This window comes from Stegostoma tigrinum, chromosome 33 (assembly GCF_030684315.1).
Source record: "Stegostoma tigrinum isolate sSteTig4 chromosome 33, sSteTig4.hap1, whole genome shotgun sequence".
Lineage (NCBI taxonomy): Eukaryota > Metazoa > Chordata > Chondrichthyes > Orectolobiformes > Stegostomatidae > Stegostoma > Stegostoma tigrinum.
The window spans coordinates 17,458,082-17,474,348 of NC_081386.1; the positions used below are offsets into that span (position 1 = coordinate 17,458,082).

General features: G+C 40.4%; 2 protein-coding genes across 4 annotated transcripts in view; one reads left to right on the top strand and one right to left on the bottom strand.

The window, feature by feature from the left end:
• The window catches only part of sltm (SAFB-like, transcription modulator), a 53,815-nt gene extending 47,539 nt beyond the window's left edge, over nt 1-6,276 (bottom strand). Inside the window, exons 1-2 of one of the 2 annotated variants that reach the window (XM_059639299.1) lie at nt 5,582-5,885; nt 4,633-4,714 (exon numbers count right to left, since the gene is read on the bottom strand). In XM_059639299.1, the coding sequence (XP_059495282.1) occupies nt 4,633-4,714; nt 5,582-5,857 (358 nt within the window). In that variant the 5' untranslated portion in view covers nt 5,858-5,885. Of the gene's footprint in view, nt 1-4,632; nt 4,715-5,581; nt 5,886-6,084 lie in introns of those variants that run through there. The other variant, XM_059639300.1, reaches the window with a different exon arrangement.
• A 683-nt stretch (nt 6,277-6,959) lies between these two features.
• rnf111 (ring finger protein 111) overlaps nt 6,960-16,267 on the top strand; it is a 105,696-nt gene continuing 96,388 nt past the window's right edge. For both annotated transcript variants that reach the window (XM_048563102.2, XM_048563103.2), the window contains exon 1: nt 6,960-7,163. The gene's annotated coding sequence lies outside the window, so the exon portion shown is untranslated. The remainder of the gene's footprint in view (nt 7,164-16,267) is intronic.

The following is a 16,267-nucleotide window of genomic DNA, read 5'->3' on the forward strand; positions in this document are numbered from 1 at the left end:
AAAATCACAATGATTCATTTATATAAATGAGAACATTTGCAATGAAACATTATTCTGGAGCATGCCAAGATTAAGTAGGCCGGAATTCTCAATGCTAGTATTTGCTCATATGACCCAAAATCTACTAGTACTGCATTTTATTTTGTTTCCTAATGCCCCTGAAGCGATAAGACATGTCATTATATTAAGGTCACTTCATCAATACCAACAGTTGCTGTGAGGAAGAACTACTTGAATAGCTCAAAACATTTTGAAGAGCTCACTCTTTCACCGCCAAACAAGTAAATAAAAACTATTTGTCAGAGCTTAACCTCTGATAATTACACAGACATGGAAGTACTCCAAGCAATTTACCAAGAAATATTCAGGTCAGTCATTGCTGACTACCAGAACAGTGAGCAGTTCCCAACCAGTGGGTATTCCATATCAAATGGCCACGTTGCAAAACACTTAGTTCATTTTCATCGCTAAAGATACAGTAAAAAGGGAAAGTAATATTGATGAGAAGTCACCAAATAAGATACTACTTCCTAGAATTGAAGACAAGAGCATCTATCAAATTCACCAAGTGCAACCAATCTGTGAACAAGTAGTTGTTTGTTCACTTATTCCAATATCTTAGACTTAAACTTATCCAGTAACATTCGATTAGTCTCTTCACTGCTTCAACTGGGCATGGTCTCTGTTCAAAGAGAAAATTACTATCCTTTAAAAGATGCAGTTGTATTTGTGATGAGTTGAATAGACAATTTGTTGCCCCCCACCCCCAAAAAATGTTTTCAAAGGATGACATTATCACTGTCCACGTCAGCATTCATTGCCCACACAGAATTGCTTGAGGTGATGCAAAGCCGTATGTAGTGCAAATGGTGAAAGCACACACACACAGTATTGTCAGAGAGGGAGTTCCAAGATTTCTGTCAAGTGAGTGAAGGAACTTACAGCCGGTTGTCCTCCCACGTGTCTGTTGTCAGATTGTCAAAAGGAAGCTTGGCAATTTGCTATAACTGTAGATGATATACATAGCTGCCAAATATGCCAATGCAGGAGAGAATAAATTTTAAGATAATAACAAATACACTCAAGTAGCCTCCTTTGCCCTTCATAGTGCAAGCTTCTTGTCTATTCAAACTGCATTCATACAGCAAGTGGGGCATATTCTATCACACTTGTGATTGTCCGTCGCAAATGGTAGACACGCTTTGCGGAATCAGATGAGTTATTTAGTGCAGAAACCCCTATCTCTAGTCTACTCTAGCAATTACACCATTTATGACCAATCCTGCTAAGTTTTTGGTCAATGGTAACCTTCAAGGTGTTAACGGTAGAGCTTTATTAATAATGTCAAGATAATTAAGATTCTCCCTTGTTAAAGTCATTACTTGGCACTAATGTACTTGGCATTTATCAACCCCAGCCTGAATTTGTCCAGATCTTGTCAACAGTGTTGAGCTGGATGACCACAGGAGGTCAGGCAACGGAGGAACACGAAGCTCAATGTTTCGGGTCGGGACCCTTCGTCAGAACTGACGTGTGGTTCCGAGCCGAAACATTGACTTTCCTGTTTCTTTGATGCTGCTTGACCTGCTGTTATCCTCCAGCTCCACACTGTGTTGACTCTGACTCCAGCATCTGCAAGTCTTGCTACCTCTTTATCCAAATCTCACTGTATATTGAATGTAGCCCTGTGCACATTTGGACCAAGCATGTAATGCAGCCGAGAGCAGAGTATCCCTGGCAGAAGTCAAATTGTGAAACAGTTAGCAGGTGTTGCTATGCAACTTCTGCGTGATAATCATATCAATGACACGTGCCTGTTGATTTACTTTGCTGACGAATGAGTGTAGGCTGATGGGGCAATAATTGGCAAGATTGGATTTGGCCCACTTTTCAGAGTGATTTTACATATTGCCAGGCAAATGCTAGTGTTAAAGCAGTAAAGTTTGTGTTATGGCAAAGCTTGCTCTGGAGCAGCAATTTTACACAACGAAATCACAAGAAAATCTTACTATGCATCTATATTTTAGTGCAATATCTTTGGCCTCATGGTTGCGAGCAATTGCGTGAGTGGTGGCTGTAGGACACTCACTCTCATACTTCAAGCACTTTATCCGCACTCTGTGATCCCTGAATTTTTACAATTATCTTTAGTAGGAAAAGTAGCATATGGTCCTTCTTGGAGGCTACCCCGCCCCCAACTGGTTACTCATTCATTTACTGGTAAAATGATGCTTGGCACAATCAAGAATGTCAATTAAGTACCATCTCACAAATCCTCCTTTCTGCCAGCAACACAGTTCACACCTCACCATAAGCTCACTCTGAACATGAAACACAAGCTGAATTGCAGGGGTGAGCTGACAGTAATAGCTCTTAAAATCAACGCAGCATTCAAGAGTGGTTCCTGGGATTAAGGTGGTTAAGAGAAAAGTTTGAACAGGCTGTACCTGTACTTGATGGAGTTGATTAAATTGAGAGTCTGTCTTACTGAAACACAGGCCAAAGGGCCTTTTCCTGTGCTCTACTGTATTGGATAACATAATATTCTCAGGAGGTTGACACGATAGATGAGGAGATATGTCCCTGTGCATAGGAATCTAGAACTCAGGAACATGAATTCAAAAATGAGGGATTGCCCATTTAAAAAAGAAAACAAACCATTGTTTCTGAGAGTCTTGGAATTATGAAAAGTCAGGCTAGGTCAAAGTACATTCAAGATTGAATTGAGTTGATTGAGTTAGATAATAGTTTTTGTCACCCCGAGAGTCAAGAGTTATGGGAACAGTGGGTTGGCAGACAGAAACAGAATGAATCTTACTGAATGGCAGGGCTGACAGATATTGCCTAATTAAGCAAAACATCAAGAAATCTGAATTAAACTAAAATTCCAAAGGGATCAGCGGAGAAAGATTTCAACAACTTGAGTCACATCAAGCACAAGTGTAAGTGTGGTTGTCGGAAGGGACATCACGTCAGCTCAAGAACCTTGCTGTAAGCAATCAGTAGCCTCGTGCCTCAGTTCCAAGTGTCCTCACCTGCTTCAATGTTTATTTATTGGTGTTCAGTTCCGTTCAAACCTTCATAATTAAGCAGTGCACTGACAAACTGCAGAACATGCAGACTTAAGCTAAGTACACAAGCCAACAAGAGTATGCATTGAGTGGCCATATCATGAAGACTCGAGAACACAGAACACTAAAGCACAGTACAGGCCCTTCAGCCCTCAATGTTGCACTGACCTATATATGGAATGCTCTGCCCCAGAAGGTAGTGGAGGCCAAGTCTCTGGGTAGTTTCAAGAAAGAGATAGATAGAGATCTTAAAGATATTGGAATCAAGGGTTATGGGGATAAGGCAGGAACAGGATACTGATTGTGGATGATCAGCCATGATCATAATGAATGGTGGTGCTGGTTTGAAGGGCCGAATGGCCTACTATTGTTTAAACCAAACTGAAGCCCATCTAACCGACACTATTCCATTATCCTCCATATGTTTATCCAATGACCATTTAAACGTCCTTGGCGAGTCTACTACTGTTGCAGGCAGGGCATTCCACACCCTTACTTCTGTCTGAGTAAAGAACCTACCTCTGACATCTGTCCGAAATCTATCACCCCTCAATTTAAAGCTATGCCCCCTCATACTAGCCATCCAGGGAAAAAGGCTCTCACCATCCATCCTATCTAATCCTCTGATCATCTTGTATGTCTCTATTTGGTCACCTCTTAAACTTCTTCTCTGTATCGAAAACATCAAGTCCCAAACATCAAGTCCCTCAGCCGTTCCTCATAAGACCTTCCCTCCGTACCAGGCAACATCCTGGTAAATCTTCCCTGCATCCTTTCCAATGCTTCCACATCCTTCCTATAATACAGCGACCAGAATTGTACGCAATACTCCAAGTGCGGCCACACCAGAGTTTTGTACAGCTGCAACATGACCTCATGGCTCCAAAATTCAATCCCTCTACCAATAAAGCCTAATCTTCTAATGCAATCCCCTCCCTAGCTTCCCAGAGAATCCTAGGATACATCCCATCCGGCCCAGGGGACTTATCAATTTTTAAACCTTCCAGAATTACTAACACCATCTCCTTGTGAACCTCAATCCCATCTAGTCTAATAGCCTGTATCTCCCTAATCTCCTCGATAACATTGTCTTCGACTCTGACCATTAACATCTCTAGAAAAGACAATCACCGTTAATAAGCCGCAAGGCAGATCAGAATTTCAATAGTCCAGGCAGAATAGCTCACCTAATGAATTGTTAAAGTCTTTGCGCTCCCTAAAATCAAATGATTAGAGCACAATGCAACACTCCCAACTTGACAGAAATGTCACAGATGCCACTCAACACCATCTAAGGTTAAGTAGCCTACAAAATTTGCATTTCACCCAACAACCTAAATATCTAACTCCTTTGTCAGGTCATTCAAGTTTTCAGCAGCACCTCTCAAATCCATAATTGACATCAACTAAAAAGGGCAGATGTTTGGGACCTTCAGGTTGTTTCATTATTTCTCCATCACCAAGTTCAGTATTTACATTTTGGTTAAAAACAGAAAGTATATTAATAAAGTTAACCCTTTGTTACAAAATCATACACAACAAATTAAGAAAGGTGGGATACCTTTGCTTTTAGGTGTTTTCTTTGAAGGCGTATCCGAAAAGAGCTGCACGTTATCAGGATCGCCTCCCTCCTCTTCTATTACCTGTTTTGGTAGCAACAAATGCAAGTTTTCTTTTCCCAAAAACTCAATCAACTCGTTGAAAAATAATATTAAGAATTGAAACTAAATGAGGAAAAGTTGCATATTTCTGAAAATGGACATGACATGTTATAAATGCTTATACTTTACAATCAAATAGCGTCAACTAAAAGGTTTTCACTGCAACTGGTTAGTCTTAAAGGTAAATATTGGGCTTCAACCCTGTGATTTTCTTAAAACACCCAAAATAAAATTCTGCGCGTTAACTATGTAACAAATCCAGTGCAAATGTCCGACTTGGAAACCAACCAACGTGAATTTTATTTATCTTTGCTTACCCAATAAAAAGCACCCCAATGAATGAACAAAATACTATTTGGTAGTCAAAGAAGAAGATTAATTTATTTAACGGCTCCAGGTTATAAATTTTCAACAAAAGTTATGAAATAAAGCATACCACTTCAAGTGTTTATTCATTCAACTTCACAGATCATGAGAATCAGAAAGTGGGTAGCTTTTGGTTGTGTTTCTTTAAAAAAGTAAAAGCTATCAACAACTAAAAGGCGTCAATTAAACGTTCATTGGATTAAAAAGCAGTCTTTTCGCACGTTTAATCATACTGAAAACCAACAAAAGGCAAAGGATCTTTTAATCAAGATCTCAAGCACTTTTACCATGCAGTGAATATTTAATTCGCAAAGATTTATTTGTCACCGGTCAGCAAGACATTTAACCCAGTGAGCGCCGAAGCAGCCATTAAAATTTGCGCAGAGCAAAGTGGGTTAGGCTTCATCCGAGGCCTAAAGGTGACGGCGGTAAACCCCAGCGCCGACTTCCTTCCCTCTCCTTGACTTTGGTGATTTCTCACACCTGTTTTAACCTGGCGATCAGAACGGTTTTAACGCCACTAATGTCGAGATTCCGCCGCTTGAGTTCGGATTTAAGATCTACGACACGCAAGTCTGTGATGCGCCGAGCTTCATTCGGACTAGGAGCGGCAGCCATTTCAGGCGTCTTCACGGAGCAAGCAGCAGCTCGAGCGGCGTAGCTCCACCCCCAACAGGAGCCCGGATGACCAAGCTCCACCACCCCCCCGGGAAGGAGACTCAGCCGAAGTCCGCCCCGGATACCTAGCCCAGCCCTCATCCGTCAGGGATTCCAACCGTGACGGGAGCACGGATGGCATTGTCCCACCCCCACCCCACATGCCCGGATGGCCAAGGACCCGGATGGCTGCTGGAGCGCGGTGGTAGCCTGCTTTGCGGCGGGAATAGCGTGTTGTGGAGTTAGAGCGGGAACGCAGATTATCACTAAATGAAAGCACGAAAGGCACTTTGAGCACCAGGCTTCTTAACTATAAATGTTTCACAAACCATTTTCAATTAAACGATTCTGAAGATAATTTGAGAAACACGATGCGTCAAATTTCTCTGTGTTGCCTCCTTGCTTGCCCTCTTAAAAATGTTGAGTATTTCCAACATTTAGTGGTGTCGTGGATGGTCACGAATGAGGGAAAAAAACACTTCAATGACTTAATCGAAACGTTGAAACGATTTAAAAATGACTTCCTCAACCTTTCTTTAATTGTAATCAATGCTCAACAACCAAAAAACATAAGTTGAAAAAACTCAACAGGTCTGGTAGCATCTGCGGAGCGAAAGGAAACGTTACGTTTCGTGTCCAGTGATCTTTCTTCGGAATCAACAACCAAAATCTCCTTGGGCCGCTTAATCTTTATAATCGAGGTCCCGAACGTCAAACTTTCCTGCTGCTTTGACCTCCTGTGTTCATCCAGCTTTACACCGTGTTATCTCAGACTCTCCAGCATCGGCGGTCCCTATTATCTTTGTAATCTTTATATCGTTTATGTTCGCACCAAACACCCAGGATTTTTAAGAGCATTATTAGTAGGCGCTATACAAAGGCAGGGCATTTGTTATGGTAGAAACTGGAAAAATTACGCATGCGCCGGAATTTCCCTATTTTCCTAAAATCGTGTTGTGGGAAGTCGGAAGACCCCTGGCGATAAACCAGCGGTGCAGGCGGGTCCGATTTCACCATCCCACAGGCGACAAACTTAGAGGCAAACGTGCTCCTTTTCGTACCATTGACGTTTTGGGAACGGCAAACAAAGCCGGTGCCGTAAAGCGTGCGCGATGCAGCCGTCAAGCGCCGGAAAGTAAAGGGCGGTCTGTGTCGTGGAAAGGAAAGGAAGCCGCAAAGCAGATGCGGGCTGTGTCGTGGAAAGGAAGGGAGGCCGCAAAGCAGATGCGGGCCGTGTCGTGAAGGTGGAGCTGCCCCGTCCGATGCATTGAGCAACCCCGGGCTGAGCAGCGAAGCTTCGTCGTTTGGGGGTTTCTGTAAACAAGAGGCTTAAAATCCTCCCAGAAATATCTGAATAAGGCCTTGTGGAAATAATGCGAGGCGGCCAGCACCTTACAGAAAAGCTTCGGTAAGCTCTTTTCCGAAATTATTCGCCAATATTTGGAAGTGTAAAAAATGTCTATCCTCTTTAATTTTAATTCACTCCCCCCGACTCCTCCCCGCAATCTTCTCTCCATTCGCGACCGTTTTCTTTTAAAAAAAGTCGTGATGAAGACCTGGCCTGGTGAGCGCCTTTCGAGCTGCTGACGTTTAGATGTTTGAGAGTGATCCCCCCGCCTTCCCAACAACATCAACAACTCCTCAACAGAATTTACAGAATAGGAAAGGGGGGGGGGGGGTGTTGCAGAAGTTTGAATCGTAACTGATCATTAGATAAATCTTACAATATTTTTTGCATTTTTCAAGGCGTAGTAAAATTTAGGTATCCAGCTGGTGGTTGCCGGGGAGCGATGTCGGATTCTCAACAGCAATTGAATGTCTGTTGATTGATTGAGAACCCTGCAGTGTACCGTATAGAGGAGGAGAAAGGTGTTTGGAGGGTGATTTCTGTCTGCATTTGCCTTATATACTAATTTTAACACCACAGCCAAGGTTTGACGATGGAAGGTATCAGTTTTAGTTTGGTGTTGCCCGTGATTATTCTAGTGCATACTTCAAATTAGTCTGTCAAAGCTTGACATTCAACATGTTCTTGTGTTTTTTTAAAAATTTTTTTTGCTTTGAACATTTTTCTCATTTTATACTTTGAAGTGTCTACCCTATGAAAAAAAACTTTTTAAAATACTTTACAAAGAACAGTTTGGGTTTTAGAGTCAGAGTTGAACCTCAAAGAAAGTACAGAAGTGCTTCTCAGGTCCAGTTTAAATTTTTGATTGTACTGTCAATAACAGGATTGTTTCTAAGTTTAATTTGTCATCACTAATATTTATTGTGACTGTAAGGTAGGTTTATGTCCTTTATGAGATGAAGAACAAAATATTTATAATTAGCAATCAGTTAATTTTGTGTGTGATGTAGTTCTGTGTATGAACAGTAATATTTATACTATTTTCAGAGGAGGAAGCAGGTCACAACCCAGGGGAATTGTGACATGGTTTGATGTTGAAGTACTATATGTACAGCTTTTTAGTAGGATATAATGGGTAACAGAAAATTAAGTTTGTTTGCATTAAAATCTGAAATTTGTTTGGCCTGTGTGCCACACAGCACCATGTGATATCAAAGATAATGAGAACTGCAGATGCTGGAGAATCTGAGATAACAAAAGTGTAGAGCTGGATGAACACAGCAGACCAAGCAGCATCTTAGGAGCACAAAAGCTGACATTTTGGGCCTAGACCCTTCATCAGAAAAGCTATGTCATATGTTTATTTGTGGCCTTCGGTAAACCAATCTGTTGTTTAAAAAAAAAACTGCTGAAGCAAATGTTTCACACACGGTTTTGTGTTTGTTTCAATGATTTTTTTTGTCAGGTAGAATTTGGTTTTGGCATGGATGTTGCAACTGTGTGGTATTTTGAATACTTAAGTGGTTACTTGAAGAGATCCAATTTTTATTTTCAGTTGTTTAACTGTCTTGTTTCAATATGGACTTTGAATCATAGAGTTTGAATCTATAAATTTTGAAGCTCTTTACAGAAGTGGAATAAAATAAAGCTTTCAAAGTTGCACTTAAGTTTTGATCTAAATCTGCCTTCAAGCTTTTTTTATTATTGTTGACTTTTTGTGAAGTCCCTGATCAGACAATACTAGAATGACTTTTTATTACCTTCAGTATCTTCAAAAGAAAAGTTAGCTTAGTACTTTTGGTGAGATATTTCATCAGAGCTGCTTTCTGCCTTGTGTCCAAGTTTTGGGAAATGTGTATTTTTCCACTTGTTGACTGACATGTTGTTTGTAACACTCCTGCTTTAATTTGATATCCAGTAGTTTTGTTTAATGTTTGTTTAATCAAATGCTCCCGAGCTCTGTTTTGTTAAGCTAGCCCAACAACAATTATTTTGAGCCAAGTTGTCTAATCCCTGTCTTGACACTTATAATTGGCAAGGATTTTTGGTTAATATTGTAGATGCCTTTAGCTGAGTGTATGAAGGACAAAGGAATAGAAGAACAGGCAGTTGAGGTTAAATGAGGCTAATGTGAAGCACAAACACCCGTATGGAAATGTTGACAATGACCTGTTTCGGTGCTGTAACTTCTCAGTGAATCATAGGATCTTGCTTGACTGGCTTGATTGTAGATTCCAGTTAGGGCAAGCGGTTGGTCTATCATTGTTTTCACCAGCCCGGTCTGCCAAGACAAAGGTTGGAGTTGTTCTTTATTTTCACGCTGGATTATTTGCATACTTGTGAATGTGTATTTTTGTTAGAGTCGTTACATATGAGGGATTCTGAATGTACATCTAATGATGCAGTAAAAATTGCTCCCAAAGTACAGGGTGCAGTGAAGCAGAGCAATAGCCACTGCCAGATTGCAAGCACCAGTTGTCCATTCGTGCAATCGCATCAACTTCCTTTATCAGTCTGCATTTTATCACTGGTTTGAGCAATCTGAGGAGAGATTGAATAATCAACTTTCTAAATTAACATTTGTGTCAGAATAATGACTGCAATAATTCAGATGTTGAATAATGTCTTGTTCTTCCACTAAGAGCAGGCCTGTTAGGATTTTCTACCAAAATATAATGTAATTGGGAGCCATCAGTCTTTAAAAGCCACAGCCTTTAATATGGAGAACAGTGGCTGGGTGCCTACAAGTTATTGCACACAGTTTGGGACTGCCCTGTGTATGCTGCACATCTGATTGCATCCTGTTCTCACTTGGATGGGGAGAGGAGACGGAGGGACAAACACTCATTTTAACAGGCACCAAATGGTTTTATTTGAGTAAATTAATTAAAAGTAATACTTAAATGACCCACTGTGTCCTTCAGTTCTTGCAGTGCTCACTGATTATGGAACACCTCAAGCTCACCATGTTTCTGCAGTTTAAAGGCACAGATCTGCAATTTTATTTTCCTGTCAGCATACAGTTTTGGGGCGAGACAAGAATTAAAAAAGCACTATGGCAATCTTAATGATTCTCCATGTAACAAATTATGCTTATCTATTTTTCAATTCTTTTATTTGTGAATCTTTTGAGCGTTTCCATTCAATGACAGTTAATCAATTTATTTCCTCATTAGGCATCTATTTTATTTTCCTCCATGCTTACTCTACTCTAATTTGTGTCTCAATGTGAAAATCCTTTCTTCCAAGTCTGAAACTACCAAAATAACTTCACCCAATTCAACCTCAGCCAAAGTGTTTTGGTAATGACAGCATCCCCATTGTATGTAATCCTCGCATGCATTAGAATCGTACCTTTCTGAAATAGACAAGTACATCATGAAATATTACGGGCAGATACAAAGCCTAGCCGAGAATGAATATTCAGAATCAAACAACGCAAATCAGTCAAGTTACAATGCACCTTTCCTGCCATGTTGAATGGCATCGTACAATGGGACTTTGCTGATCCATTTTCATTCTTCCATGCAGGATGGACTTTACACATTCTTATAAGCTTTATTCTTGGTCTCATGCTGTTCTTGCCCCTCTCAGTTTGAGGTTTCATGAAGCTTTAAGTTTCTGCGAACAGCATCCGCAAAATAACTTTGTTTACTTCCAAACATCACCTTCCATTGAAATTAGCAGTACTAGTCAAAAAAATTGTGCAATTTATTCCAGATTAATGCTGTTCAAGACCAAATACATAACTGAAAAATCTGAACTCAACAAACCTACATGTAATTTTTACAAGCAGAGCTATTATATAGTAGCAGAAGGAATTGCAATTTTGAGTTGAAGGACAATACAAAAAAAATCTATTAGCCACAAATTCATTCAGAAAATTCAATTTTATCTGTAAATAATTGAATACAACTCAAACCTGTTGAGCATTTCTGCTCAAAGTGCTGCTAAAATAGTTTGTATTGAAGGTATTTCCTTTTTAATAATTAATATTTACCTTGGAACTTATTGGGTTTCTTTTATCCTTTTTCCTGGGAGGTGAACATTGCTGGCAAGGCCGTCACTTATTGCCATCCCTCTTCATCCTTGCAGACATGATGAGCTGTTGTCTTAAGCTACAGCCCATGTGGTGTGGGTACATTTACACTACTTTGAGAATGGTTCAAGTCACATCCAAATCAAAAATAAATGGGTGTATGAAACACAGTTTGACAACAATAATCATCTGCGTTGTCCAGCCCAACAGCAAATTCCAGTGAAATATCTAAATTGAGCCCATGATAAGTAGACCCTGCAGCCCAATGGTATCAATGTGGACTTCACCAGCTTCATAATCTCCCCTTCCCCCACCGCATCCCAAAACCAGCCCAGTTCGTCCCCTCCCCCTACCGCACCACACAACCAGCCCAGCTCTTCCCCTCCACCCACTGCATCCCAAAACCAGTCCAACCTGTCTCTGCCTCCCTAACCTGTTCTTCCTCTCACCCATCCCTTCCTCCCACCTCAAGCCGCACCTCCATCTCCTACCTACTAACCTCATCCCACCTCCTTGACCTGCCTGTCTTCCCTGGACTGACCTATCCCCTCCCTACCTCCCCACCTATACTCTCCTCTCCACCTATCTTCTTTTCTCTCCATCTTCGGTCCGCCTCCCCCTCTCTCCTTATTTATTCCAGAACCCTCACCCCATCCCCCTCTCTGAAGGGTCTAGGCCCGAAACGTCAGCTTTTGTGCTCCTGAGACGCTGCTGGGCCTGCTGTGTTCATCCAGCCTCACATTTTATTACCCATGATAAGTAACCGTTTTTATGTTCAAATTGTTTTCTGTATATGAAGCTTGGTTTGCCCACGTGTGTGTGAACAAAATGGTGTGATTGAGAGACAGAAGTTGTGTTTTCCTTGGAACCAAATCAAGTTATGAAAAATGTAGTGATGATCCTTTTTAGATGTTTTAATGTACGCTAGAACATTACCCCTGCTCTCCTGATTCTTGTGTCAGGAGACTTGAAGAATAGTGTGATCAGTGTAGACTATCCTCCTTTGGTTAAAAGAATAAAAGTTATTTGGTTTTAGTTTGTGTGTGACAGATTCGCAGGTTTAATGTTCATATTTGCAGAGAAGTTTGCATGTTTAGATAACGTATGTTTTGATAAGGCAGCCAATTTAAGGCAAAGTGACAGTGTCGCTGGATACTCAGTATAAATCATGATATCATAAAAACTAACATGAGTGCGAATTATTTTGGATCAAACATGTGCTGAATCATGATGGCATCAGGAGACCTTAGTGCTCCTGTACTTGGTAATCTGCAGATAATTGTAATTATTTAAATGGCTACCAACCATCTTAAACACATTTTGCCATTTTACAAGAGCATTTGGAAGCTCATTTTTCAATTCTGTATTGATATGCAGCGGAAGTTAATAGGCACTCAAACAGGAAGGCCTGAATGTTATTATTTGACTAAAGTGAACCAAAGTGCCTGAAGCATACAATAGTGCCCTTTGTTCCAAACTTGATGAATTTCTGAAAACAAAATGTTTATAAGTTAAGGCTAATATGCCGAAACAATTGCTGATCGACACTGTCCAAACAAGATCTACAGGCTTTGTATTGTCCAGGAGCCTGAACAATCTAGCTCAATGAGGGCAGTATATTTATTTGAGTTTGTGTTTCTTCTGGCTGTTTCTCATTGTTGGTAAATTCTAAATAAGCAGAAGGACTAACTAACAGCTTTGCACTGTATCCTGAGATTATGTGATCTTTAATTTCATCAGACACCATGCACTGCAGTAATTGGCTCACAAATACAAAAGGCCTGGACGTAGGCTTGTGAATTACATAAAAGACAAGTAATTTCTATACAATGGGGGAAAAATTAAACTTGTAGAGAACAGAAATTGTTCTGTTTTGAATGAGTAATTAGTGTACCATTATCAGCAGATTATGTAATGTTCATGCTCATCCGAAGTTGTGAAATGGGATTAAATAGTAAATGTCACAGACAGCAAGTTACAACTGCCTTCACATTAAAGCTCGAAATATGTCAGTAAACTTTTTTTTCACTTAACAGGAGTGTGGGTGGCTCAGCTGCCACTGCGTTCTGAAAAGGAAGTTCCAGACTAGTTCAGAGAGATGACTCATGACTGAGCTCAGATATTTCAAAGTAATCTTTTTATCAAGGCCAAATTTGTCCATGACTTCTCCATTGTTCCCAAATTTAGGGATGCTATATTTTAGCATCTCATAGACACCTTCAGGCAGTTCCTTTCGTATGCTATACCATTTTGTAGCCAATTGTCTTGTCTTGATATCCCAGTAGGACGATCAGCAGTCCTCTGAGCATTTCTGATATTGCAGCTTTTTCACTCCCAATATGCTAATTTAAATTTCAAATCAGCAACCTTGTGTAATTTTCCAGCACCTCAGCTCAATGGAGTTCTACTTCTTTATCCAATCGTTTTCTCCGTAATCTATAGACAATTGTCATGTGGTTTGGTTGAAACCCATAAAACAGATTACTTTAAGCTTATCTGTGAATAGATAATAAATAGTTTGGCGCATAATACTTTAGATCTAAATGGGATAGCAAGCTGTAGAGCTGGATGAACACAGCATGCCGAGCAGCATCAGAGGAGCAGGAAAGCTGATGTTTTGGGTTGTCGTCAGAAATTTTTGCGCCCTTCTTCAGAGATTTGGTAAGTCAGTAAATTGTTCCACTGAAGGTGGAGTGGATTTTGATGTGAACCTATTTCTTGTCAGTTGGAAAGTGGCAGCATAACTACAGAGTTGGAAATTATCAGATTACTGAAGATTGAAGCATTATGATCTCTCTCTCAAGTATTTCACATGACTTCTCCTTGATATTATGTAGCTTGCAGCTTTACCTTGGGTCAAACTGTGTTTGATCTCATACTTGATGGCATTACACAGTCTTTTCTAATGTTTTAATACAGTGGATACTCCTTGTGGTCTGGAAAGAGTTTTAAAATGTCTGCTGTTGCTTGTGTGCACAGAATGCTCGAGATAGCGAGTCGCAGGCTGTTTAACAACTTGGCTGCTGCTACCTGCACTTTGTATTTAGTGGTCTCTGTCTCCTCGTCCTATATAACCGCAGCCTGCATTTGAAATTCAAACGGTTTTTCAGAAGTGTGTACCACGAGTGAAAATGCTGAAATCAACAACAGTAAATGAGGTGGTTCAAACTCATCGTTGTTTTACAGATGAAACTAGCAGTTGAACTGGATTTTGTAACTTGAAACATAAAGTAATAGTTATAATAAAGTATTGGATTCTATAGGTTAAAGACCTTGTCAAGGGTCTGAACTGCAAGTTATTGAAAATAATATTCCATCAAAAGCAAAGGATTACTGAAGTCCTGACAAATCATCTTCATTTAAAATGCAAGTCTTGTTCATTGAACAAGAATCACAAAAAAAGTTCACGTTTAGAGCCAAAGCTCTAAGGAGCGAGAAGCTCATCTGGTAAATTGTGCTTTTTCCTCCACGATGTAATACAAATTGCATCCAAGAATTTTTTTTAACACTGAAAATTATGGTGGCATGTAGTCAGGAAAAAAGGAAGGAGCATTTAAGCCTTTGTGAGAATTCTGATGGTTGTGAGGTTGAGATGTAGGTAGATGGAAACATGTTGTGGCTAGGTTCTGGAATTTGAAGATTGACTTCAAGTCCAGCAGGACACTATGGTTCATAAGAAATAGGGGCAGAATTATCCCTTTGGCCCATCAACTGTGCTCTGCCATTCCATCAAGACTGATATGACCGTCACCCTCATTTTCCTGTCTTTTCCCCATAACCCTTTAATCCATTACCAATCAAAAATCTGTCCAACTCCTCTTCAAATGTACTCACTGTCCCAGCATCCATCACAGCCCTTTTGAGAGAAGTAGTTTCTCCTCAATTCTGCTATCAATTTGCTACCACTTATCCTAAGACTATGATCTCTTATTCTAGAATGCCCCCAACAGGGAATATCCGCTTCACGTCTATTTTATTTAAACTTTTAACATCTTGAACACCGCAATTTGATTTCCCATCATTCTTCTAAATTCCAGACAGTATAGGCCTAAACTGTTCAATCCCATGTCAAATGACAAGCCCTTCATCTCTGGGATCAATCCAGTGAACATCCTTCTTCAAACTCGGGAACCAAAACTGTACACACTGCTCCAGGCATGGACTCATCAATGCCTCGTATATTTGCAACAATAATTCCTTACCTTAATATTCCACGCGTATGGCTATAAAAACCAACATTCCATTTGCTTTCATTGATCTGCTGTACTTGCTAGTTTTCTGTGACTCAATGTTGGCACCAACTAGCAACAAAAAGACACAAGCAAGACTCACTCGTCTCCATGCCCATAGACAAGGCGACCCACTAGTTTGATTGGGACAGCATCAGGATCCTAGGATAACCTGAATAGAGACAAGCGTTGGAATTTTAAGAGGCCTGGTTCTCCTCCAAGAAAGCCATAAGTAAACATGTATAATTAGACTCCAAATACACAACACTGGAGAGAAAAACCGGAAATGAGGTAATCGACTCCAACGGACCCCAGAATTTTAAAAAGGCGGGAAACCACAACAGTGATTTATTGGAGGCTGCACTGTTGTTACCCAGCAGAGTAATGAAATTTCTGCAAACTAATGAACCAGCTTGACAAATGAACCACAACACCCAGATCCCTTTGCACCAGAGTAGCCCGAAGTCTGCCCCTATTTAGATAGTAGGTCGCCTCCACATTTTTCTGACCCAAATGCATCACCTCACACTTAGCTACATTAAACTCTACCTGATGTATTTTGGCCCACTCTCTTAACCAAAGTACATCCAATTGTAAGGTTCTTATTCCCTCATTGCTGTTTACTGTCCACCTATTTTTGTATCATCTGCAAATTTGCCTGTAGAGCTTTCTGTCTCTGTGTACAAGTTGCTAATCTAGATTGTAAAAAGCTGAGGTCCAAGGACCGAACCCTGTGGCTCCCCACTTGTTACTTCTTGCCATCTAGAAAAGAAATCCATTTTTCCCAACTCTGTCTTCTGTCCATCAGCCAGTGATTTACCTGAGCTAATAAATTAACACAATCCCATATGATTCAACCTTGTGAATTAACCTTTTGTGTTCATTGTGAATGAGAG